This window comes from Thunnus thynnus, chromosome 20 (genome assembly GCF_963924715.1).
Source record: "Thunnus thynnus chromosome 20, fThuThy2.1, whole genome shotgun sequence".
NCBI classification, from domain to species: domain Eukaryota; kingdom Metazoa; phylum Chordata; class Actinopteri; order Scombriformes; family Scombridae; genus Thunnus; species Thunnus thynnus.
The window spans coordinates 10,961,511-10,987,799 of NC_089536.1; the positions used below are offsets into that span (position 1 = coordinate 10,961,511).

The following is a 26,289-nucleotide window of genomic DNA, read 5'->3' on the forward strand; positions in this document are numbered from 1 at the left end:
TTCTTTTTGAGTCACCTGCCAGGATCTAAATGAGAGAGGAGCTCTTACTGTACTGTCTGCCTCCCTGCCTCTTCCCTCTACTCTCCCTCATCTCTTGCTCCTCTGTGTATCTCCCTCCCTCACTGCATTTTTCCCAGGCTGAGGCGTCCATGGACCCTCTGGCTCTGCTGCTTTCGTCAGTGACTTGGAGCGCTCTCAGAGAACTTTGTGAACTCTCCGTGTTGGAGTGGGGAAGGGAGAGCAATCGGAGCAGTTGATGGGACGCAGCCTGGCAGCAGCAGCAGGCTCCTCTGGAGACGGCATCGGGACTCTCAGCTGGAGATAATCCCCAGGGTCATGACAAGACAGCGCCTCAGCCTCTTCACACCCCTGGCTCTGCTGGGACTCCTCGTGGGGCTTGCAAACATCAGCCGTGGCTTTGCTGGTGAGGACGAGGATTACTACATGCAGGAGCTGCTGACAAGAGAGCAGTACAACCAGGTCCAAGTGCTGGAGAAGCCTGTGGCCTCAATACCTGACAGGCATGAACACCCCAGCCAAAACCATGCCAAGAAAGTACCCAAGGGAAAGGCAGACAGCAGCAGGCAGACGGATAAAACCACAGCTGATGCAAAATCAGGTAAAAGCAATGCCATCTTTCAGCATGCTGATTTGAGAATTGGTTGTTTTTAAAATTTCAAGGTCTCTTATTTATAGTAAAAGTTTATTCTTGCCTTATAAATCTTCCACAAAACTGTATTTTCAGTTCCATAGGCAGTCAGAAATAATGTTTTTTAAAAAATGCTTATTATTAGTATTCTGACAGTTTGTGTGATTGCACCATCAATGCTAGAAAACTTAAGTTCTGCTGAATCTTTAGAAGTAACTTTCTTAGTCAGTGTTGCCACTAGATGACAGTGTATGGCTAATCATTTCAGCTTCCAAAAAGCACGTTTTGAGCAAACTTTGCAATAAAATATAACATGACACTTTTTGCACATCTAGAAAAGCAAGGACATGCTTTGGAATTTAAGAGTAAAACAAAAGTTTCATTAGACACCTGGTTTTGTTACATTTTGCATCAGTTGATGTTTTTATGTAAAATTTGTGGCACAATATTAAACTGAAATGATTCACCAGAGAAGAAAGCTGCTGTTTAATGACTTTTTCTCAAAGTCAGCTAACGTGCCTCTAAGACTCATGCTGCTTGATGAAATAAAACGGAAAATTTGAGGCTTCAGACTGAACCTTGGTGTCCTCCGGGACTTCAGAGGAGCAGCTGAATTCAATTCACATGGTGATGGATGTGGAGAGAGAGAAAAAAAAACAACAACAATGACCTCCTCAGGTAGTCCTCTGCCTCACTCCCCCATACACATAGATCAGAGCCCTGTTTCTGTGTGGCTTCTGCTCAACACCAGGATTAACAGCCTCACGTACAGTAGAGGTCAGGAGTGCATTAGGAGCCAGAACATATGTGAAATCCACGTTTTCTCAAAAGCAGAGACACAGCAGTGCTGATCTGTTATAATTCATATATGAATGTACAGCTCAACACATGCAGTGGCAGGTTTGTAGGCATGTCTCAAATCCTGCCAGGTGATTGGAAGATAGTTACAGCATGAGGCTTTCTGTTGGTTGGTGGCAGATAATTTAGAGCAGCTGTGTCAACAGTGACCTCATGTTTCAGGCATCCAGGTTCACGTGTCTCAGCAGGGATACCTGGTGCAGGTGGGACTGGAGGAGGAATATGATAACAGTAAAACAGGCACAAGTCCCTGCTTTCCTTTTGATGAGAATGTTTTGTTGTTTTATCTCCATCACACTGTATCACATTGACCAGATAACCTGATGTTTTAGCAGGCCTGTTTCAGTTCAAATTATTTCCAGCATGTTAGTTTGTGATAAGACAAAAAGTGGGAACTCGTTATCAGAGATAGAAAGTAACTTACTGTACTTAAACTCAGTTTTGATGTGCTGGTACTTTGTTTTATAGTTTCCATTTTGTAGATACTTTTCTTCAATTATTGTACTTTTACTCCAGTATATCTATCTACTTTGCAGATTATGATTTTACATTCAGCATAAGCTAAGATCATGAAATATCAGTTTTGATGGGTAGATTTCTTGCACCTTTGGCCTTGTTTCAGATTGATAACAGAATGCATTTGACATTAGTTCAAGTTCAACAAAGGGTAGATATTTTCAATACTTTTGGGATACATTTTATTATTCCAAAACTCTCACCTGTCCATTGAAACCTAAACTTAATATTTCTGGATTTTTCAGGCTCATATCAATATCAATATTTGAGAGTTTAAATCTCATAAAAGTATAAAAGCTGATGTTGATTTATTAGCATGAACACATAACATAAACAAAGAAACACATTAAGAATCCCTTGAATTTGTTTTTAGAGAATTATGACCAGATAAGAATGTTTTACAGCTGAAAAAGTACTTTATAGTAGACAAACTATGAAATGGAGACACTGTGCCTAAACTACCTCAAAATGTTCAACTTTTTTTGGCATATCTGTACATCAATTTCTTGGTACTTATTGGCTATATACACACCAATTCTGATATGTCTGCAATACACTAATATCAGTCGCCCCATATCTCAGCTATTGCAGCTGTACAAATCCATGATTTAAGAATCTGACATGGATTCTTACTCATGATACATGAGTGAATTTTACTGCCAAAAAAACTCAATTGAAATTACAGACCATTACAAGTAAACTGTCTGTATTGTTATTGTGGTGTTTAAACATTTTTCTTAACCAACTCTGTAAATCATCATATCTCTGTGCTTTTTAAATCCGTTACACTGAACCACATGCAGCTTGGAGCACTGTTGAGGATTTAACCTGTCCCTAGAATGAGACGTGGATAAGGGCTTTCAGATGTGAGAAGGATTGGTATCACGTGGGGGCCTATCCTGACATGACTGTCAAATAAAAAGTACTCGCTTCACTTCCATCTTCAGTTCCTGGAATGTGACTCCCTGCCCCCATCCTGCCCCTTGTGGGATATTTTCATGATTTATTTAAACCTTGAAGGCAGTTATTTCATAAATGTTATCACTCTATTAAAAAATCTTAAATGAGAGTGCAAGTTGAAATGCACCGCTGGCTCAGCTATTTTGAGTCTGCATATTATAATTAAATGTATTGAGCAAAAGAGTTAAAAGTTTTCAAATTCTTTATCCAGGGACTGCCTCCTGGTTCAGTCCCCAATGCTGAATCTGTCCATATGTGACTGAATCCAGCCAAAGTTGGGGTTTTGGGGGTTTTTTTGTTTTTGCTGTGTCAACACTATTGTTTTTCCCTCCCTATGTTGACAACAGTAAATCCACAATTTTAAAGTGATTCAACTTGTCAAATAGGAAAAAAAGTTTTATTTCTGCTCCTGTTTTAATGTTATTTCCTTCCTTAGTGAAAACAGCCAACAAAAAGGCAGAGAAGAACAAGAAGGGCACCCTGAAAACCCCAAACAGCATCTCAGAAGGCGACAGACAATACAATTCGATCAAAGAGGGTGAGTGAAGAACCGTTGACACTCTCACTTGTTATGGGAAATTTATGATCTCATAAAAAATTAATCTCCCCTCCAATGTGTAAGGATCATTTCTCCCCTTTCACAGGATCTGTTAGTGTAGGATGGGAAAAAAGAAACAAATTCTCTCAGAAATGACAAATATTTTGGAAGGGGGAAGAGTTTTCAGATAGCATACTTTCCCTGAGAGGAAAAGTCTGGCAATATAAGGTGATGCTCTCAGAAGTGGAGTCAAGCCACAGAGGAACTGATGTGCTCTTTGCCTATGAAGCATTGTGTTTGGTTTCCATGGATCACAGTAAATTTGCTAAACTGAAGCCAGGATGCCCCAGTAGCCTTCCTCTCATGTCAGATGACTGATTAAACTCGCTCTACTGAAAGTTGGATTCGGGGCAAATCGCATGTGCTTTGACCCAAAACTTTAATGAACGGGAAGCTGTATTTAATAGTGCTGGAAGGTTAAGAGTGGGTAACTGTGAATTTATGTGTTTATATTGAAGCTATTGTAAGAAACCTACCAAGACAGACAGAAAGGCTGCCATTTGTAATTTGGCACTGGGGAATGAGAGCAGAAAGTTGGATATCCTTGCATGTTGGAAAGTGGAACTCCGTGCTGACATGCCTGGCACAAAGACACCCACACAGTCAAAATCTGGAAGGTTCAGACTCCCAAAATCATGTTTACATGGCTAAAACTGTGAGTCAACACCAGTCTGTTTTCTGAATTTGTTTTAGCGTCTCCTGGTAGCAGCTCTTTTAGGGCTTCAACGATGTAAAAATCACTTTGCACACATCAAGAGCTAAATTATTTTGCCATGGACATTATTCAGTTCCAAATTTCTTGGAAAGAAACATTGCCGGATACATCCACACATACCAAAACAATAGGGAATTCATTAAAGAGGGGATCTGAGACTGGCAGTGATTTTCAAAGTTTGATTCAACGGATGTTTTAACAGCTCATTCATTATTCCCATCAGACATAACAAAAAAATTTGTTGAAATGAGATGTTTCCGCTCAGATGTCACAGTTAGTCACGTGCGCAGTCAAGCTGCAAAGGCTGAGGTTGGTGAGATGTTGTTTTCTGAAAGTCCAGGCGGATGACAAGTATAAATTGTATTGAGATGTTTACAGATGCTTTGCTGCAGCTGTCTGGTGATGTGCAGTAATGGTTTAGGGTGGAGTCAGTCACGCTACGTTGTATAGCAAGGGTTAGTAAGTTCTGAGAAACGATTTACCACTGACGTTATGACTCTTCTCTACTTGTGTTACTGTTGCAATATACTTTGGCTTGAGATAATCATTTCAACAGTTATATCACAAAAGTAGAAAAAACACATAATGGGAGCTGCTGCTAGCTAGTGCTACCTTGCCCTGCCAATAAGTCCTCACATCTCCCAAAATGTCAGAGAAAATGTTCAGATAGGCATTATTTTTGATAAATTGACCACATATGGTAGTCAAAGTTCAGCAAGTTTGACTGAGAAGGGCTTATGTTTGTCGTTTCCTCCTTGTGGTCCCATTCCAATTGCTAGTAGGAAAAGTGAAAGTGCCATTATACTGTAATTGCCACAGGTGGCCACAGGGGACACTGCTTAGCAAATGTGACTTAGTCTCGATTTAATTTTTAAAGTTTCAAGGACGCCACTTATGTTTTGATTGTTACTACAGTCATATGTTTCCCCCCAAAATATCACTTGATATGAATTACAAGCTCTTTGGAAGCAATTTAGGGCTTATAGCACATAAACACTATAATATGAATAAATCATACACCTTAAGTATTTCAATACTGTATCACCAGATGTGAAGTAATAACTCGTGACATACATAACCGGACTAAACTTTGATCCCAGAATTGATTTTGGCCCTTAGCAGTAACGTGGCTAGTGGCCCAGTAAGCAACATATGAGGCCGTGACTGTCTGTTTTGTCATTTCTATTACACATTTTTCAAGCCAGATACCAGATGTTGTGTTCCTGTGTGGGTCTCATGGAGGATTGCATGCAGATGGTGATAATGATTTAGGGCTCTGCAACATGGCAGACACCCATCAGCTTTTTTTGTCCTGCTAACCTTGATCCTGTGGGCTGCTTCGTCGGCCGGTTGTTCCTAATATGTCATGATCACTCCATTCAGAGAGCCTGTGGACTTACAGTATGTGTCTGAGTCCAAGAGGATTTTATGGGCATATGGGGTCACTGGTAGAGCAACACGTGTATTTTATTGCTATATGGAGTTACTGTGAATACTATGCTAACTGGTCTTACCGGTGGCATAGAATCTGGCTTGTTAATAGACTTTTATGCTTCAGTTTTACAGCAGGAATTAATTTCACTTTCATGCTGTACTTGCTTTATGCACCAAACATAAATTGTGTCATGTAATGGTATGTGGATTTTGGATACTGGTCTTTTTTGTCTTTGGCTTCTCTAAAAATTCTGTAGCATGTGATTGATGGTGGTCTGTGTGTCAGGCATTTTCAGGCTACTAGAATGAAATGATACAAAACGAACTTCCTTGACAGATCAAATATAAAGTTCACATTATATCATATTATTATACTATATTCATATATCATATGAAAGGCAAAAGTCCAGATCCACAGTATTCTTAAAGAAAATTCTTTTCTCTTTTCTTTGTTCATTGCAATTCTGGGTGTTCATTTGTGAAGGCAGTCCTGGCTGTATGACAGCGACATGTGCAGCATATGCTGCATGTACAAACAGACTGGTGCCCAATCGGAAATTCTTGCTCTGAAATTCCATCGCTGTGGTCCAGGGAAGTCGGCAAACAGCTTGATCTGACCCAAAGAGCCGTTGGCCAGCAGGGATTTCACACGTCAACCTTGATTTGCCCATTTGGCCCTCACCGGGCGATATCCATTGTAGTGTAAAAGATGAGCCAATCTCACACAAAGAGCTCTATTTAGTGAACACCATCTCAGTTTCTGCAATCACTTAAAGACAGGCATTTGCTCAAATGAACTGCAAACCCTCTACAGCAGTAAATGAAAACATTCTTAAGTGATGTGCAAGCTTTCTCTTTTAAAGACTGTGTTTTTCCTAAATAAAGGCAGAATGCCCTGAATACATCTGCAAGCTTGCCAAACCATTGCTGTTGCATCAGTTAGTGTTGAAGAATAATTGGCCTGCTCAAGGAGTTAATTGCAAGATGATTTTTCATATTGATGAATGAAAATTGCTGTCCTCAGTACTGCCAGTAAATATATGAAGTACTAGTCATGTCCATTGGTTTGGGCTGGGAGTATTGTCTACTGAACCTAAAATCCAGTTCTAAACTTATCATTGACCAGGGACAATGCCACTAAATGTTCTAAATAGTTCTGCATGTTTACAGTGTTATTTGTCTCAGGAGATTTGTGTGTGTTTGTGGGTGTGGGCATGATGTAATGAGACAGAATAAGAACCTTCAAACATGACAGCACAAGGCAAATCATTCCAGTTCATTGGATGAAAAGTACTGTATACTTGGAACAACCTGCATTGGAAACATGTTGACATTGATCTTATGCCTCTGGCAAACTCTTTCAAAAAAGAAAAAAAAATGTGATTAAATGACACGTTAAGATAAATATTATTTATTTTGTGGCATATCTGTAATACTAAGTGTGGAGCCTTATGAAAAGCCTTCAACAAGATGTCAAGATTACACTGTGCAGTCTGCATCACAACTCCGCTGATTTTACACATGAATATCTGGATATTGTTAAAAAAAGGTCCCAAAGGATGACACAACCTTTTCTGGTTCTGACATATTTGTTATCCAATAACTGGTAATAGGACTAGCACTAGAATCATTTCAGTCCAATGTGGATACCAGAGTTTGAGCATACAGTCAGCATGGTAAATGTAGGTGATTGGTATTATGCTAATAAATCTGTTAGTAATCCAAACTTCCTATTTTCTAATTCTACTATCTGGAAATTCATAGCATCTGAAAACAAAATCCAAATCTGCATCATACGTGAAGTCCATTCTCCAATGACAACTTGAAAAACCTCAGCAAAATAGATCTGATACTAAAAGAGCTTCATTTGATCCCACTTTAGTATATCTGTGTTACAAAAACCTGTAATCATGCTTGACAGATTTACAGCCATAGCCCATTTTGCAATTTCCCATTTTCTCCCTGTCAGGATAATGATATTGCTATTGTCATTCCTATAATTTAATCATGCATTAAGGGTGCAGTTAGATGACTTTGATAGGTGTGCGTTTCAAAAATTACAAAAAGGAAATATTCATAGTGTACAGTCATTAATCATCCGTGAAACTTGACACGTTTTGAAATTCATAGCAGTTTTGACATCAAAGTCTCTATCACACTGTTCAAATCCATTTTATTCGTGCAGGTTCACCTTTTGTAGTTTCATTTTCCGTGTTTACACACATGAACTTGTCTTTACTTCGCTCCTTTCAAAATATGATGGGGGCACGGCAGGCGATCATTTTAGCTACAAAGGAGACTTGCAATATGAGAGAGTTTCCATCTTGAGTTATTGTGTTGGGAAGCAGGAGGAAGAAACATCAACGCTGATAATGGCCACTATCATAGCAGTCACATTCGGCTTTAATTTGGTCATTTCACATTATCAGAATGAAACTGTTTACAATTCACTGCATGTTGACTACATTAGGTTTTCTGTATAGAGCATCTATTATTAGATCTTCTCTGTTACAAACACACAGTGCAGCTGCTCTCTTGTTTGTTTCACACATTTGCAAAGCTCACAGCGCAAAGTCTACTGTAAATTGCTCATTACTGTTGAGTCAAGCTATTAACAACTGCATGCTCCCTGACTCAGGAGCTACACTACGTAGAGAACAACGCTCCTGTAGCTATGCAACACATGATACACACAGTAGCATTGCCATCATAAGCCAATTTGTCATTCTCATTACCTAGATTGCCCTCCCATGGGACTGGAGACATTGAAGATCGATGATTTTCAGCTTCACGCCTCAACTACGAAACGCTACGGCCTCGGTGCACACAGAGGTCGTCTTAACATTCAGGTAAGACTGGAATGTGAAGTGTCGGCGTGGCTTGGGCAAGCTTACTAGAAAAGTTGGGGCTCGCATTATACCCTGGGCAATCTCACCTCCACTGGAAGCTTTCATGCTTTGTGGATTCATTCTTCCACATGGCAGCAGTACAAAAGAAATATGATTGAGAGATAGTATCTTTTAATTTCAGGATCACTTCAAGTTCATATTTAAGCTGCATAGAAAGATGTCCGCCGTGATAACTGGCTTCTGCTCAGTTAAATGACATTATCATTCTGTTTCTGCTTGCAGCATATTTTAATACTGCAAAACTAATTCAACAGACAATGTAATAGTGTTGCCATCAAACCAGGGGCACATCCCCAAACCTAATAAAAAGGATTGGCATCTGGGAGAAGAGGTATTTCCTGTTAGTGCAAGCTGTCCTTTGAGGGTATTAGCCTGCATACATTCTGCAGCGAGCTTCATCTTCTGCAGGCTGCACTACCCCGAATCCAACTTCACAATTAATGAAACACACACACACATGCTCCTAATTTACTCAAGACAGTGAGGCATTGTGTTTCAGGAAACCCACAAAAGATTTGTTGTTCGGTGTGTGTGCACCACTGTGTCTGTGAGTGTCTGTCAGGGATCATAGAGGGACAGAGTTGGTGTCCATTCTAGAGAACAATTATCTGTAAATCAGGAGAAACACATAGAAAGCAGATGTTGCCTGTTGAATCGGGCCAGTGGCCAGTGAACTTGGTTTATTTCCACTTTTGTAGCTGCTGCAGTTTGTTTAGATTCCAGACACCAACAGTACTGGGATGAATTTAACTTTCTATTGATACTGGAGGACTTTGCATATTGGCAGGAAACTTTTAGAAATGCACCAGCACTTAATGTTGATGTTTCAATCTCATGTAGCTTTAGTAAGATTAGATGAACAACATTAATACTACTAAGAACTGAAAGAACACATATCTTCTAAATTAGTTATTATCGCAGCAGAAAAGGTTTAGAAACTGTATCCATATCCTGCATCAAAATATATACAGTGACATCTACCAGATTTTTTTTTCATTCAAGTAAGCATTACAAAGTAGCAAAAGTGATCCAAAATAAAGAAGTCCATGGGTCTGCACCTGGATCTGGATTGGCACCAAATCTTGGTTTTCATGGCCAAACCCTCTTAGATATTCCATTAAAATCTATTCACAAATATCTGAGATTTCCTAATAACTGATAAACAAATGGGACATAAAACAGAACCTCTTTGGCTGAGGTAATTATTTGCAAATCTCGTCCAACAGTTAACATGCACTTTTGCTTTAGGAATTTGGTTTCAAGGCCGCAGAACACTTCTTATACAGTAGCTGGAACACATTTCTCTTAGCTGCACGCAAATAAGCACTGGTATCACTTTGGAGATGTTTGTGCTGCCATTTTGTTTTATACTTGTTCGAATGTGAAGGTATTTTTCTTTCTTTCGGCCTCAAATTCGCATCACAACAGGAAGTCGGATCAACTAGTCAACTTGTTTGACGCACAGAGCCGCGCGACTGATGGTTAAGATTTGTTAGATATGTGGGTCAACTCATTTACGAGCATGTGCGACCCACATGTATCTTTGCAGAACTATAATTTCAACCTTAGTCACATTGTTCCAGAAATCCAGATTTCCTTTGAGGACTCTTTATATATACAAGGCTAAATCTAATTCATTAACTTTTTCAATAAAAAACACTTTTAAATACATTTCCACCAGAAACACATTCAGTGGAGTCTAAATCTTGGAAAGCCCCAACCAATACCAAACACATTTAAAGTTACATGTTGTAAGTCAAATGATGTACAATTGATTAAAGACAAGACAATAATATTAACTAATATAATTAAACATACAGTACATGACTGTTTCATATCGTCTATGTCTTTGAAGTGAGAATATTTAAATGTTGTCAGTTCCCATTCTTCTAAGTTTAAATGATTAGTGGCTAGGTATTGAGGCATATGAAGAGTGTACCTCAAAGAAACTTAATACAGAGGCAGTGATATTATGCACTCAGCATGTGCAGTACAGTAAGTCATCATAATGTTAAAGTTTGGATGGAGAAAATAAGCAATGAGGCATGTCAACATGTGTGCAACTGTTCACACATTTCGCTCTGAGCCAACAATTTGTATAGGCTTTATGGATAAAGTAGCATTTAATGCATTAAAATTTGTTTAACATTTTCAGCTGTTGCACCAGGTCAGCATCAAGAAAATGCTCATCTGTTTCCTCATCTTTCATCAGTAAAACATACGTTCAAACTATTGCCGAAAATTCAGGAATGCTGGGAAAGGCTAGACAGTGTTTTTAACATGCGGACGTGTCTCACAGATGTGTCCTGCCTTCATTCCTGTAACTCAGCTGCACTGGATTTTTAGATTGCCATGATCTAAGCCTTGTTAACTTAAGCATATTTCACGGTTCACTTAAATGGAAGCCTTTATTTGTAACAAAAAGAAGCACAGCAGACAGTTGTGTTGTACTATACACAGACAGTGTGTGTGCGTGTCAACATGTACATCTGGAATAAAATCCTGCTCCACCCGACTGTTTCTGGCCTGCAGGCTGGCCTTTATGAAGATGACCTCTATGATGGGGCCTGGTGTGCCGGGAGAGATGACCCGCTGCAGTGGTTCGAGGTGGATGCCAGGAGGCTGACGAAGTTCACAGGGGTCGTCACACAAGGCAGGAGCTCCCTCTGGTCGTGAGTAGGAACCCTGCAGACATGCATGGAGAGTTGCAGATGGTTGCACAGTGAGGATGAGAATTTTCTTGCCCAAGTTAACTTTGAAGCCTAATCGTGGGAGAATGGGTTTTGCACCAGTTTTCTAAGTTGCCTTAAATCCTGGTGGTGTCTTTAAGAAGGTTGGTTTAAAATGTTTGTAGACATTAGAACATGAAAACAACTTCCACTGAACTACATCCTCCAACACATTTATTATGAATTGCTCTTTAAGATTTATCAAACATTGTTGTGCAAAAGTTCACATTATACAGTACATTTCACTTTATTTCCGAACTAGTCCACGTAAGAGAAGGATAAAAGATAAAATAAATATAAAATATAAGAGGAAAAGATGAGACATAGACATTAGCTTTTACACTCTGCAAGGAAAAAATAACTCTCCACCAGGAAATAGTCCCCGAAAAGTTTTTTGCTTTATTTCCTTCATTGCTACTGCTACATCTCTGTTTTTAAATTAGTGACATGTACTCATGCACAGCAGTACTTTTAGCATAATACTAACACCAGCATGGCAACATGTTAACAATGGCAATGCTGACATGCTGACGTTAAGCAGGTATAATGACCACGTTCACCATCTTAGTTTGGTGAGCTAGCATGTCAACATTTGCTAATCAGTATTAAACATAAAATACAGCTGGATAAACCAAAAATATTGGACAAAATTTTGTTTTGACCAGATGATGGAGCCAGCTGAGAGGTCAGAAGATCACAGGTTATTATAATTCATCCTTTCAGTTTGTAACAAAAACTGAAACAAACTAAATAGCCAAAAATCTAATTACATATGGCATGAGTTTCAAAATGACTGCAGGAAATGAAAACTGGACAGACAGCAATAATTGCTCAAGAAGTCTAAACTTGAGACTCTTGGATTTTTCTTCAAACACAACTGGAAAATTTGACTTCACAAACATAAACAAAACAAGCTTTTTTCCTCCTTTTTTTTTTAATCTCATCCACATGCTGCCGAACCTTCACTGGTGTTTGGCCCTTTTCACAAGTCTTTTCTGATCCCCCTCACTTTGGGATTAAGGATTTATGAGTTTGATTGATTAGAGTGCAGCCTCGTTCTTTCATCTCTCTTAAAAGGTCACTACATTATAAAAATAACACTGGAGAAAACGGACTCTACCGCACCGTACACTTATTCATCACACATAGATGATGGGAAAAAGATGGATATATAAAGATTATGGATTATTTTTTGAACTGTTTACTGAGCACAATACAGGATGAGTCATCTAGCTGTGTGCTGTAAAGCTTGTTAAGAGATGAATTACAGTACCATCAGGTCTCCATGGCATCTTATGTACTGAACTTCCAAGTACAAAGGAACGGGTATCATCTTGCCGCCCACTGTCTCAGCTCTCCAGTCTGCTGGGTCCTTTTTGTTTATCCAGAGATTCTTAAAAATATTTCCTCCAAATTTAGAGCTCACCTACGCATCACCAGAGTTTAAACTGTTTTGGCACTGCTGTAAAAGTATTGTTAAAATCCACTTTGGAATATGTAATTGTAGAATAGCACCACTCTGATATACTGACGTTCATGCTCACATACACACACAAACACATGCAGTACATACTGGATTCAACAAGGCTGATAAACCCCTGAGCTCACAAAGGATTAGGTGTGTGTTTTGTTACGGAAAAAATACCTGTAGTCATGCAGTAGTACTTCACATTGAATTATTCTGCCCACATTTTTAAACAAGATTGGATTCTATGTTATGCCAGACCTGTGATCTATCATAGTGTGAGGGAACAATATAGTAAACTCCTCCTCACTGTAGGCTTGTAGCCTGAATTTTGTTTTGGTAAGGGCTTTGGGGTAGCATTTTTGAATAAGGCATACTTTATTAAGGGTTTATAATCTGGGATTACTGGCTTTGTTCATGTTAGTAAAAATGATTTACTCATGCTCTAAAAATCTGTGATAATCTGTTAATAAGGACAACTTGAAGCTTGGCAGTCAGTCAAAAATGACAAATGACGACCTGTGACCGTGACACAGCAGAAAGAAAAACAGCTAAATGGTGGACTGATGCACTCTAAAAATGTAGGGATGAAAACATTGATGCGTTTTTCACAACTTGTCTTGTTTTTCATACAAATGGCTTATATCTGGTGAGCCCGGGAGGTGTCATGGAGACAAAAAAAAAAACTAATTTGTGCTCTCAAATGCATATTTTTTACTTTTTTGCTTAGAAATTATTAGATAGTTAATATCATATTTAATATATACATATTTTGCATCTACCACTGTTGTAGAGGGCAGCAAACGACTTTGGCTCGGCACATTCATTCAGCCGGAAATTTGAAGAAGAAGATGAAGAAGACAGTTATAAAGCTCTCCTTAACCCTGAGGCTGAGTTTTTATGAACTGGATGACATCTGCAGTATCATCAAAGTTTTTATGGCGTAACCGTGCGTTATACGGTAAAATAAGTTCAAAGGATCTCAATAATAACACGTCGTGTTTAACAGCCAAAACCCAAATTATATCCACATATCTCAGTCCAGGATCAAAATATTAAATCCAAGAAGTCCATAATGAGAGTGTGAGGGGTACATGTAAGTGGTTACATATGCACAAATTATTCATTTTAGGTAATGAACCAATATGGAGCCATTAGTTACAAGTTATAAACACCTTTGTATGCCTTATTATTAGAAAGTGGAGACAGTGATATAAAAGAAAAATAGAACCCTTTAAAAGAATTTTTGACAACAATAAAGTGATGAACAGAAGGGAAAAGTTTTATTTGCGTTTAAGTTGGTCCATTCTTCACAAAGAAAACCAATAATTGCTGGTGTTCACATTTTTCCCTACAATCTACCTACTCTGACTTTTGCTCTGTAATAATATTTGACAACTTTTAGCCTTTGTACTTCTTAATTGGAAAGGGTGGAATAGACTTCTAGAAACTGCTGTGTAGTTAGAGAGCATGGGGAGATACTTTATCAGGCAGTGTTTGTAATTTTCCTTCCATGCCAGCACAATCTAAGGGCGCAGAAGACCCCAATGCCTGAGACAGAATTTCTCCGCAATTAGCTCCATCGGGCATGTAGCTGTCTGCAGTGCCAGCTCAGGGGCTTCTGTCTGTAACAGCGCTTTAATTAGCAGAACTGGGAATTCTTAGCAGGCTGGACCAGCTAAGCACTGATGTCTTTATCCAAACACATGGGAGTCACCTCCAACCTCCAACCTACATACTGCACATACTGGGTAGAGCTCTGCTGGCACTGTGGGACATCTTGAATGAATTCTTTTTACAGATGGATATAAAAACATTTTACTATTTGATATTTTACCTCTCCGTGCAGTGTGTTTTGTTGACCATTTTCAAATGCATTATATACTTTTTTAGACTTTCAGATGTTTGTTTTTTTCTGTTCTTGACTGCCATTTATACCCATGCATATAAAAAATCTTAAAGCAGACCATAGCCAGGATCATAGAAATGCCAAGTGAATAATTTTGTGCCAAAGCCTCTAAAATTTTCATACTATTTGGTTTGTCATATTTGGTTTACTCAGTTAAATGTTCAATATATTTTCTATAAAGTATATTGGGACAATATAACTGGACCCAAATGAACACTGACGCATGTTTTTCTTGCTGTAATCATTCCTCCTGTTCATACTGGGCATTAAAAGATCCCCTCATTATGCACTTTTAGGGCAAAATCCGCAGTCCTCCTTCCATGCAAAAGTTTAGTTAAGGTTAATTTGCCAAATTCCCTCTTTTTGTTATAATCCTTTCACTGCAGCTGAACAGGAAAACGCTTTCCGTTGAGACACAGAGAGAGAATTTTTTTTTTACAAAAAGACTGTAGCTGTGGAAGATATCCACTTTATGTGACTAACTGCTGAAGCCTTGTATTATCTATACTTTTAAATACATTTTTTCTCAAAACAAGGACTGTAGATTTTGTCCCCCATCACTTACACTTTAAGCGCATTTGGAGGGGATCTTCTGGTCATTATGAACAGGATGAATGATTACAGCAAGCAAAATCAGTTTTCACGTTCATATGGGCACCTGACTGTTGTTTTAAGAGAGACTTAAAAAATTGTGAACCTATCCTTTAATATCCTCAATGGTAGATATGGCCCTGATTGTTGCGTGCTAATGCAGTGTAAGATTGATTTTAAAAGTATTCAAATGATGAATGAATGAATTAATGAATAATAGAAAACAAAAAATCAGTCATCTCAGTCTGATTATGAGGCCAACATTTCCTGGAATACCAAAATGAAAACCATCTGCATGAAAATTTTCACTTTTCCTCACATTCCAAAACTGTAAGTGATAAAAATGCTCAAGTGACATCTCTAAGATAAATTCTCTGACCTCCTCTCCCGTTTTCCTGTTTTTAAATGGACTTTAACCCGGTGGGAATGAAAGCGTGTCTGGGTGTGTGCTGAGCGACTTCTTCACGGTCACCTCAGAGCTGCATTTGCATTGAATCCATCCTGACAGGATATTTCTTTTCTTCCTCTCATCCCCCTGACTTTTCTCTCATAATGTTAACAGGAGTGATTGGGTGACCTCGTACAAGGTCATGGTGAGCAATGACAGTCATACCTGGATAACACTGAAAAACGGCTCAGAAGACTTGGTGAGTCACAGACATGACTTTTAAAGTAACATATATTTAAACCAAGTGTCTCCTGATGAATATCCACAAAATAGAACATTATTATCACAATGTAAAGACTCCTTTAGAGCTTTAACATTATTATTCTTTCTCTCTGTAAACAAATTTATAAGGAGTCTTATTTTGTGTGTACCTGAAAAACTAGAACCAAATAGAAAAATGAATTCTTGCTTGAGAGCAACTACAAGGGAAGATTTAGATCTCTGCTTATTTCCAAGCTTAATGAGCTGAGAGGCAATAGTAAATACTGATAATCTTCGAGCAGATGAGAACCTCATCCCAGATCATTGTCAGAGTTGTGTCCCTTTTCTGCTAGTGCATTTGATGTAATTGAATAGAGCGAAACCAAACATAGCAATACTTTGACGACTAACTATAGCATCAGTGTTTTCAGCTCTAAAAAAATTAATAATGATATCACAATTATCAATGAACATGCAAATCTGATTATGTTGATATTTTTGAGGAAAATCATATCCTCAGTGCTCCCCACTGTGGTTCACATCCCCCCTAATTAAATTTTGGTGTAACTGTGCACTCCATCGTCTGGTGATGTCATCGATGTGGGAGATAATGTCCCTACAGTAATTTAGTCTCCGCAACAAGCTTCCCGCTCACCCACTCGCCAAACTTTTGTGCCAAATACCAGACTGCTATGATTTTCTTTCAAAATGCCAAAAGGTGCAAAAAAAGAAGTCCAACTGTGGGTGTTAAAATTTACAATAAACTCACAGTTGTATAAGAGTTTATTTCTACAAATGTGTTGATGTGTTTTATTAAAGGCCTATGTGGACTAAAATTTGAAAACTATAATCATTTTTAACTTAATTATTGTATTTCAGAATGCATCTGGCTGGTGACTGTTTATAAAAATAACATGATTGTTTTATCTCTCTTCACTCCCTCTATTATTTTTGTATCTGATTCTCTGCACTGGGACTGTGTATAATAGTATATAGTATATTCTGCTTTTTATGGCTCTGCTGTGCTTCTTTATTCATAGTAACATAAAAAATTATGATCCAGCTAGGGACAACTGATGAAAATTGGCACTCTATAGGCTAACTCTGGCTTAGAGTTTTTCTATTCATCGGTGTGAATTTTCCCTGAAAAATAAACTAATAAATGAAATCAACTGAGGTGCACCATCACAAAAATCTACATCCTGTCCTTGAGTTTTTATTCACCGTCTGGCTTAATGTGTGTTTGCCTCAGTAGATCTTCAGTGGCAACAGGGAAAAGGAGATCCCGGTCCGGAACATTTTCCCAACACCTGTGGTCGCCCGATACATTCGAGTCAACCCTCGGTCTTGGTTTAACAGTGGCAGTATCTGTATGAGAGTGGAGATCCTTGGCTGTCCTATGCCAGGTGACGGGTTTGTATGGACAAAGCAGACATATGATTTATTGACACCAGAGGGTGGAAAACAAATGACACAAGATTTAGCCACATGGGTAATTTAAAAAGTAGGCCTTTTTAAGTGACCTCACTTCCCTCTAGTGGCATCTAGCCATGTGGATAGTTTTTCTTTCATGTGCTGAAGTTTTCAAAGAATTTTTACTGGAGCTATACTTGAAATTGTCCCAGTGAAATCATTCCACAGCTGGGTAGTGGTGTGGCTCTAGTGATGACAGTGTTGGTCATTTTGTCCACCACTTTGGTCTAGACTAACATGAAAGTTTGCACTGGCATTCATGTTTCCCAGACGATAAATCCTAATGACTTTGGGTGATCCTTTGACTTTTCCTCTAGTGTCACCATGGTTGACATATTTGTTTTTTTTTTTTTAGAGAAATGTCCCAACAACTATTGGATGGATTGCCATGATATTTTGTACAGAAAGTCATGTTCCCCTTTTAGATTAATTGTTAACTTTTCATCTTTTGGTTTATAACCAAATACCTGCAAAACTAATGACTGTAGTTAGCTGTACTTTGGGTTTAATGCTAATTAGATGCTAAACTAAGATTGTAAACATGGTTAACATTATACCTGAACATAAACATGTTAGCATTGTCATTGCAGACGTGTTAATAACATTGCTAGATATCACTAAGGTTATAAGTGAGAAAATATGGTTCCTTGTGATTTAGGTGAACTGACCCTTTGAGCTGTGGCTTTCTTGCTAATTAAAGGAGCTGATCCACCTTCAGCCTCTGGATAACTTTATGTTTTGTGATTCCCCACAGATCCAAATAATTATTACCACAGACGCAATGAAGTCATAACAACTGATGACTTGGACTTTAGACATCACAGCTATAAAGAAATGAGGCAGGTGAGTCACAGCGAGGAGATAACAGCCTACTTACTGAGGCCAGCTCCTATTTCTTATTCAGCAAAGACATCAGAGCACAAAGCAATAAAACATCTTGAGTAACTGCGAGCCAGTACCAGACAAGTTGTGTCCTTTGCAAGAACAAAGTGTGTAACAGCAACAAATGAACAGAGAGCTGCCAGCTACATGAAAATGCATAAAGCATCTCCTGGGTTGTGTCATTACTTATTCATATACTTGTCATGAACAGTAGCCTATTTGTACCAAGAGGGAGGACAGCTGTATTTGTCACTGTGTGCACTGTGATTGAGTGGTTGGGAAGGTACAAGTGCTGTGAATCGCAATCTTCTATAATGTAGCAGCTCCCCGTTTCAAAACAGTGTCCTACACGTGTCCTAAACTGCTGTTATGACCCAGATTGAGACTTATTCCAATTAATGCTCGGGCTGTATGGCTCTTTTTTTCTGCTGTGACAGCTTGAAATGCTACTCCAGGAATATCAAAGTCAATTAAATGGACTGTTTTTCTTTTCTTTTTCTTGTCTTTGAGGCTAATGTGTGTCACACAGGGTGTCCAGCCTCAATAGGCCTTCACAAAGAAAGGAGGGACTATTTTTAAAACTCAGCTTCTAAAGCTTTTTCACCCTTCACATTTCTTTTCTCCATGCAGGTACCTGTACCATATCTCTCCCTCTTCCATGGCAGTTTAAATAGTGCAGTGCCAGAACCTCAAAGTAAAAAATTGTCCATTGTGGCTCCTCAAATAAAGTACATGCCCCATGAGAGGGGTGCAAAAAATATCTCTAATATTATTCAAGGACATCACAGCTGATCATAATGCTGTAGCCTTGGGAATACTGATATTGCCAGAATGTGGACAGTTGAGAGTTGTTACAGAGTAGATAGACGGCGTATTACCTTGGCATTAACCCAGCACATCCTTGCCAAGAAGCATTTATTTAACGACAGCAGTAGTTTAAATACATTACCTGCCCCAGCCTTGTTAATTATATATCAATAATGAAAAATATATTCCTCCAAGTGGTGATGAAGTGGCAGGTTGTGTATGTAAAAAGACTCACAACCTTTAAAACAGAAAGTTCTACATTGATCCTGGTAAATACAATCCAGGTATATTTATCAAGGGAACGCTGTGCTTTTATTAAACTGGAAGAGCAGAGCAAGAATTTTACCACTGACTTTTGTTCTTTTGTTTTATTAATAAAAACAGACGTTGGTTTAATGATTTACTTGGTTAGAAAAGTAAAGATTCAACCCAGACTTAATTAAAACCCCATCACTCCTAATGACTGCTGCAGCAGCTGGAAGAGCGAGTAAACAGATTTTTGAAATGAATGTGGTTGCTTTACTTAACAGCTTGTTAGTCTATTTCCCGTTGCACTTCTGTGTGTCTCCGCTCATACCCATATGGGTAAATGATTGTTGCTATTTTAATCAGCTCCTCTACAAGCCTGTCTTCATAATTACTGTGACTGCTTCTCACACAGCCCCCCTCACTGGCAGAGTGTTATTAAATAAGGTCTGTGACACAGCACTGGCAATATTGTTTTTGAAATTTCTAATAACATTGTGATATTTTTGTTCAGTTTTGAGGCTATAAGGCAATACTTAAAGTAACAAAATCACAATGTAAAAATGCTGGTTTGAAAGAATCGATAGAAAAATGTTTTTAAAACCCCTGAAAATATGGTTTCAAATCTTTTCAAAATGATATCATTACATTAAATATTAATAAATGTAACTAGATGTACAACAATCATAATTAAAGTTTGGAGGAAAAATTGTTTAACACACAAAAACCCATCTAATGTGCTTCTATTTGGTTGACATTAGCTTGGCAAAATAGGCAACCAACCCCACAACAGTCATCATATTTGATTCAGATGTTGATGTCAGTCATGATTGACATCACTGTTTCCAGCTTAATCCCACCAACCTCAATCCAATAAGAAAAGCACAGACAAAACAGAAAATGCAGTAAATTATAAATTTGAAATACCAAAAACTGTTTAACTTTGCCAGAAAAGAAAATGTTTTTCCTTTGCTCATAGTAAGAAGCTGATTGAGAAAATAGGTTTTCAGGGTTTTAAAGAAGAAGAATGGACCTTTTCAGAGAACTAAATTCATTATTTAATTCATTTTACAATCAATCAATCAATTTATTATTACTAACCAGCATTTCTACCTTGTAGCTGATCCAGGTGAAGTTCCTGGATACACTTTGAGCGTAACATTTCATTATTGCCCTTGAAGACAAAACAAGCTCAACTCAAGGTCCACTTACCGCTCATGCCAGAGCTTTCAGCAGAGGGAGTTTGCTCACTTGTAATGACCCTGTAGATATTCAAACTTTCCATCCCTTTTATGAGCACTTTTATGACCGCTGGTTCATGTTGGCATAAATGTTGAGCTTGACAGTTCAAGTTCAGATTGTTTTATTTGAACTGTCAAGCTCAAATTTTAAGCCAACACGGAAGAAAAGTCATAAAAGTACTCAGAATAATGGAAAGTTTACACATCTACATTTCTATGACAGCTGAGCAAACCCTGTGAGATATGGTCAAAAGCACCAGAGCAAGCAAGGAATTGAATCTTGAGTTAGACTGTTTTGTCGATTTATCAACTGGTAGTTTAATCAGGGACTATTTATTGAATTTTATGTTAAGTGTTACCGTTATGGGTGTAATAAAAAAAAAAAAAAAGTATTTTCCTTTGAAATATGAAGTTGCAAAACATTTCCCAGATAGCAAAATTGCTGTGGTCCAGATCCGGCCCACACCCAACACTTTCATCCGGCCCACATACCGCATGGAATGATGCACATGGGCGGTCCACTCCTGTTTCCCAGATCTGGGCCACGAGCAAGCCATATGTCAGTGAAGAACAAACCAGATAAACCAGAAATGGCCCACATCCAGAATACACATAACTGAAAGCACCGCATCTTTTCCAAAAAAAAGGCCCACATTTGATTTGGGATATTTGGGCCATATTTGCTATTTTACATGTGGGCCATTTCTGGCTCACATCCATTTTGTCCGGGCCAGAAGAAGACCAGCAGTGCCGAATCATTGCCCAAAGTGGCCCACTTCCATATGCTATCTGGGCTAAAGTACCTCTAAATTGTAGTGAATGAATATATTAAAATGTTGCTTTCTACCTCTGCAAGTAACTCATTTGAACCCCAAGGGTGATACGATGTGCCAGACTAATGTCAGATATTTTAGATTTTTTTTATATAATTAATCAAGAACTGATGCTTTATTACTTTCTTTCCACAGCTAATGAAGGTGGTAAATGAAATGTGCCCCAACATCACCCGGATCTACAACATAGGAAAGAGCCAGAGTGGCCTCAAGCTGTATGCCATAGAGATTTCTGATAACCCAGGAGAGCATGAAGTTGGTGAGTATATTTAAGGGAACAGTGTGCTTTAAAGCAACAGGATGTGATTGCTCAAATTTGATGTACAATAACAACAACACTAGAGACATCACACAGTGTTCCTCAGTGTGATTTCCTCCATGTGGCTCTAGTTGCAGTGATTGCATATTTATTTATTTATTTTTGCCTCTCTCCGTCTACATTTTCCTCATCTCTCCCTTCGTACGAACCTTTTGACCAGGTGAACCAGAGTTCCGTTACACAGCAGGTTCCCATGGTAACGAGGTGCTGGGACGAGAGCTGCTCCTCCTGTTGATGCAGTTCATGTGTCTGGAGTATCTGTCTGGCAACCAGCGCATACGTCACCTGGTGGAGGAGACCAGAATCCATCTCTTGCCATCCGTCAACCCCGATGGGTACGAGAAAGCCTTTGAAGTGGTAGGTCTGCAAGACGGCCATTAGTGACCTCATATCACGCACTGGCCTCTGGTGAAAATAGCACCATGTCTGTTTGACAGGTGTGTCTTCTCCTGATAAGAGCTCATGTGATGTAGGTGCATGAGGAAAAATTGGTTTGAATGATATGGTGGGATACATAGAATTGTATCTTTGTGAACAAGGTATGGGATCTAGAAATAAACAGTGGAGAAACAAGTGGACACAGGCTGCCTGTTCTGCTGAAAAATACCACGGAAACACATGTTGTTGGGGATGTTCTTAAATCAGCTGCAGGCCTGCCAGATTAAAGGCCCAGTGTTAATAAAACAAACAGATGAAGACAAGAAAGGGAGATCAAAAGCAAGTCTGATAGAGCTTGGCCTCTGTACAGCCAATGACATCATGTCATTTGGTGACCTGGTGTGTGAGGACATTGTATGAACCGTAACACTCTTTTTCATGCAGGCGTCGCCCTTGTAATGGGACTCCCTAACAACTAATAGCCTTTTTCCAATGGCATTTTGGCAGCACCGAGTCAAACCATGCTGCATTGATTTGTGTTTCCATTACCACTTTAACACGCCGAGTTGTGCCAAGTTGCACCCAAGATGGTTCATCTCCAAAGTTGGGTCGAAATGCACCCAACCCACCTCCAAGCGGGTGGTGGTGACATCAGATGGGACAAGCCGGCTAAATTCCAGTTTAGCCCTCTGCTAACTTCAATGGGATATAATGATTCATGATGTGGCTCTTCTAGACTTTCCAAATGTTATTGGACAGAATGGATCAATTGTGATAGTGAAACGAATCATTGCGCACGGGTTGTGACGCTCAAAAACTGTATCCACCGTTTTACAGCCACTCCTTTGACCACTAGTCACAGTCTGGCGCACTTCCTGGGGACTTGAGTAAACAATGCTAAAGAGGGCGCTGCTTTTAAACATCAACAACTCAAGACAAGTGTGTCATCAGTTCAAGACACACCTTCAAGCGGGTAGCCCTGTTGTAATGGAGATTAAAATCCCTGCCGCACGGTGCTGACATGTCGAGTAAACAGATTCAAACCAAGTCAAGTCAAGCCAGCACGTCTATGGAAAAGCCCCATAATTTCCATGTGTCTTTGAACTGAAAACTGCTTGTATATTCACAGTTAATAAAGATGAGCTTATTCAACAGTATGAGGCCTCTAAAAGGGCAGCAAATGCTTCTTCTCAACCAGTTTTTTCAGCTCCTCAAATAACAACTGTGTAATCATATTTTGCCATAGCTGATGCAATGATTAAACTAGAGCATGTAATTGATATTTACACTAAATCAAATGATCCAGTGTAATGGGAAAGGGCACTAGTAATGTCTAACCCCAGCCTGGATCCAGACCACTAAATTGCTGCCTACAACTCTGGTTTGTTTAGTGATTCATATGAATGAATAAAGTGAAACAGAATAATAATTCAGTCTAATTATCAGTTAAATCCGCTCAGAATGAATACCCAACTCTGTATCTCTACACACATTTTAGCAGCTTTTAGCCTCTTTAATTGTTTGGGATCCCTAGCTGCACATAGCCTATGTGGTTGAGTTGGCTGTCACTTAACCTTCATATAAAACCATGGCAGACTGTACACTACCTTGAAGGAAGTAACACCTGCATACATACGTTGTTCTGATTAAATTTTGTGGCTTGGAGTAAGTGTGCAGGAGATACTTTTTCATTGATGCTGCTTTCTAATAGCCTTGCACCTACGTGATGTGCATATAATTACTCTCCTTCAGACTGTATGCAACGTATGAGACTGTACAAGACGAACTACAGGTAAAGTCCTGCCCACTCTGCACCTTTCCTTGACCTGCTGCTACTGCTGGACCTCATATAAAATGAAGAAAACTCTGTGCTTACACCTAAAGCCCCTAGAAGTATTTGCAATCATAGAACTATAGTTGCCATTCATAACTATCATTGTCTCTGAATTTCCTTCAAATTTTGTTTCTTTCTTCTTTTCACCAAGGGTTCAGAGCTCAGTGGCTGGTCTCTGGGGCGCTGGAGCAACGATGGAATAGACATTCACCATAACTTCCCCGATCTGAACTCCATACTGTGGGAAGCTGAGGCCAAGAAATGGATCCCTCGCAAAATGTTAAACCACCATGTGCCCATACCAGAGTGGTACCAGTCCAAAAACGCCTCAGTGAGTCTTAACTGACTCTGTTTAATGGTCAGTGTGGTAGCAATGTTGTATTTTAAACTCACATAATGGGCAAATTTCAGCAGCCTCAAAGGTAACTGCATACAAGTGCATCATTTGTGCCTATTATCTGCATGGTGCAACTTCTGAGACATTTAAACTTAAGCATTCATTTTTAATCTTAGAATTTGGTGTTATAGATCACTTCAAAGTCCTACTCACAGTTTTCACTGCTTACAGCATCAAATTTGATCTACCATATGCTGCATCTTTCTTCCATCCGTCTCTTCAAAAGGGTAAAACAGCCTCGTGGGCGTATCAGCACTGTCTATTTTGGGAGGAGCGGATGCATTTGCTATTTGTGACGAAGAGGCTGAGAGCTAAAATATACCCAGTGATCTATAAAAAGCTCATCCTCACCAGTGTTTTGACGTTACTGCAAGCCACGAGTGAGTCACACAGAGCCTCCAGAATAGCTGCTGCAGCTGCAGAGTTGGGATCCCCATCTGTGCTCAGGAAGCTGTGAAAACTGTCCTCGCTCGCCTCACTGACTGGCCCAACCAGTGCTCAGAGATAGGAGGTCTGGTTTAATTATAAGGGGCAACTTTTATCAATTTCCTGATTGTAACATGCAAATACAAGTCACTGGATGATAGGTGGCTTGCTGCCTCTTATTGAAAATTTCTAGAATAAATAGTAGTGAAATTAGTTTACAGCATGGGAATGTGTGAACAGCCCTTTAGATATCTCTTAAGAGCATATTGCAGTGAAAGTGTTTTCAGCATGAGTTAATTTAGCAATCCCGCTACTGAGGTGATTGCATGAATTACATTATACTCCCCTCTCCTGTGCCCGCTACTGTAGGTTGCCATGGAGACGCGGGCTCTGATAACATGGATGGAGAAGATGCCCTTTGTACTGGGCAGTAACATCCAGGGAGGGGAGCTGGTGGTGACCTTCCCGTACGACAAAACTCGCTCCCAAGGGGTGACCAGGGAGCCGACGCCCACCCCGGATGACCACGTCTTCCGTTGGCTGGCCTTCTCGTACGCCTCCACCCACCGCCTGATGACTGATGCCAACCGAAGGGTCTGCCACACAGAAGACTTTGCCAAGGAGGATGGCACCATCAACGGGGCGTCCTGGCACACAGCGGCTGGCAGTTAGTGTCCATAGCTGCCCGAGTGTTTTCTCGCTGATCCTGACACTGTCTTATGCAGGATTTCTCAGCTCTGAGCCTTTGAGCTTTAGCTTTGTTTAGCACCCGTGAGCACATCTGCATATTCAGAGTTAAACCCCTTTGGCTCTTTCAAAGCTTCTAGGTTTTAGCTTGAAGCATCTTGTTAGAATTCAAAAGCAAACAATTAAAAAAAAAAAAAAGGCAAAAGTGGAAGCGCTTCAATTTCCATTTCACTCTCAATTATTGCCACAGATGTCTGGGCAAAATGCTAACCTGAGTCGATGCTGGCCTACAGATACAGTATGTCTCTCTTTCTTGGCAGGTATGAATGATTTCAGCTATTTGCACACCAACTGCTTTGAGTTGTCGATGTATGTGGGCTGTGACAAATTCCCTCATGAGAGTGAACTGCCTGAAGAGTGGGAGAACAATCGCGAGTCTCTTCTTGTCTTCATGGAGCAGGTACAAAAGCAAAGCAGCCCCCGCAACTCACACAAACACACGAGACAACCCATGCCGTGCAGACAAGACACATAAACACATGCTTTTTTTCTATTATAGGAATATATTAGTTCCTATTTGACTCTTAATTTGTTCCTGTTGTTCTTTTGACTTCGGTATTTACTTAAAAGTGTTCTAACTGAGGAATTTTAACTGTGAAACATTTAAATAGACTTCTTAACATTTGCAGTAAAAGCCAATAGGAAATTGTCTTGAAGCAATTATTGGCTACAACTTAATTCAGGCATCCTGTGAAAGAAAAAAACTAAAGGCCAAGCTGAACTT

At 39.3% G+C, this 26,289-nt stretch overlaps 1 protein-coding gene across 1 annotated transcript in view; it reads left to right on the forward strand.

The window, feature by feature from the left end:
* Window positions 1-26,289, forward strand: part of cpxm2 (carboxypeptidase X (M14 family), member 2) — a 31,521-nt gene continuing 5,232 nt past the window's right edge. The window contains exons 1-12 of the mRNA XM_067576317.1: window positions 1-619; window positions 3,420-3,521; window positions 8,470-8,579; window positions 11,172-11,311; window positions 15,896-15,980; window positions 17,238-17,388; window positions 18,210-18,298; window positions 21,600-21,723; window positions 21,944-22,140; window positions 24,147-24,326; window positions 25,188-25,485; window positions 25,826-25,965. Of these exons, the coding sequence (XP_067432418.1) occupies window positions 337-619; window positions 3,420-3,521; window positions 8,470-8,579; window positions 11,172-11,311; window positions 15,896-15,980; window positions 17,238-17,388; window positions 18,210-18,298; window positions 21,600-21,723; window positions 21,944-22,140; window positions 24,147-24,326; window positions 25,188-25,485; window positions 25,826-25,965 (1,899 nt within the window). The 5' untranslated portion in view covers window positions 1-336. The remainder of the gene's footprint in view (window positions 620-3,419; window positions 3,522-8,469; window positions 8,580-11,171; window positions 11,312-15,895; window positions 15,981-17,237; window positions 17,389-18,209; window positions 18,299-21,599; window positions 21,724-21,943; window positions 22,141-24,146; window positions 24,327-25,187; window positions 25,486-25,825; window positions 25,966-26,289) is intronic.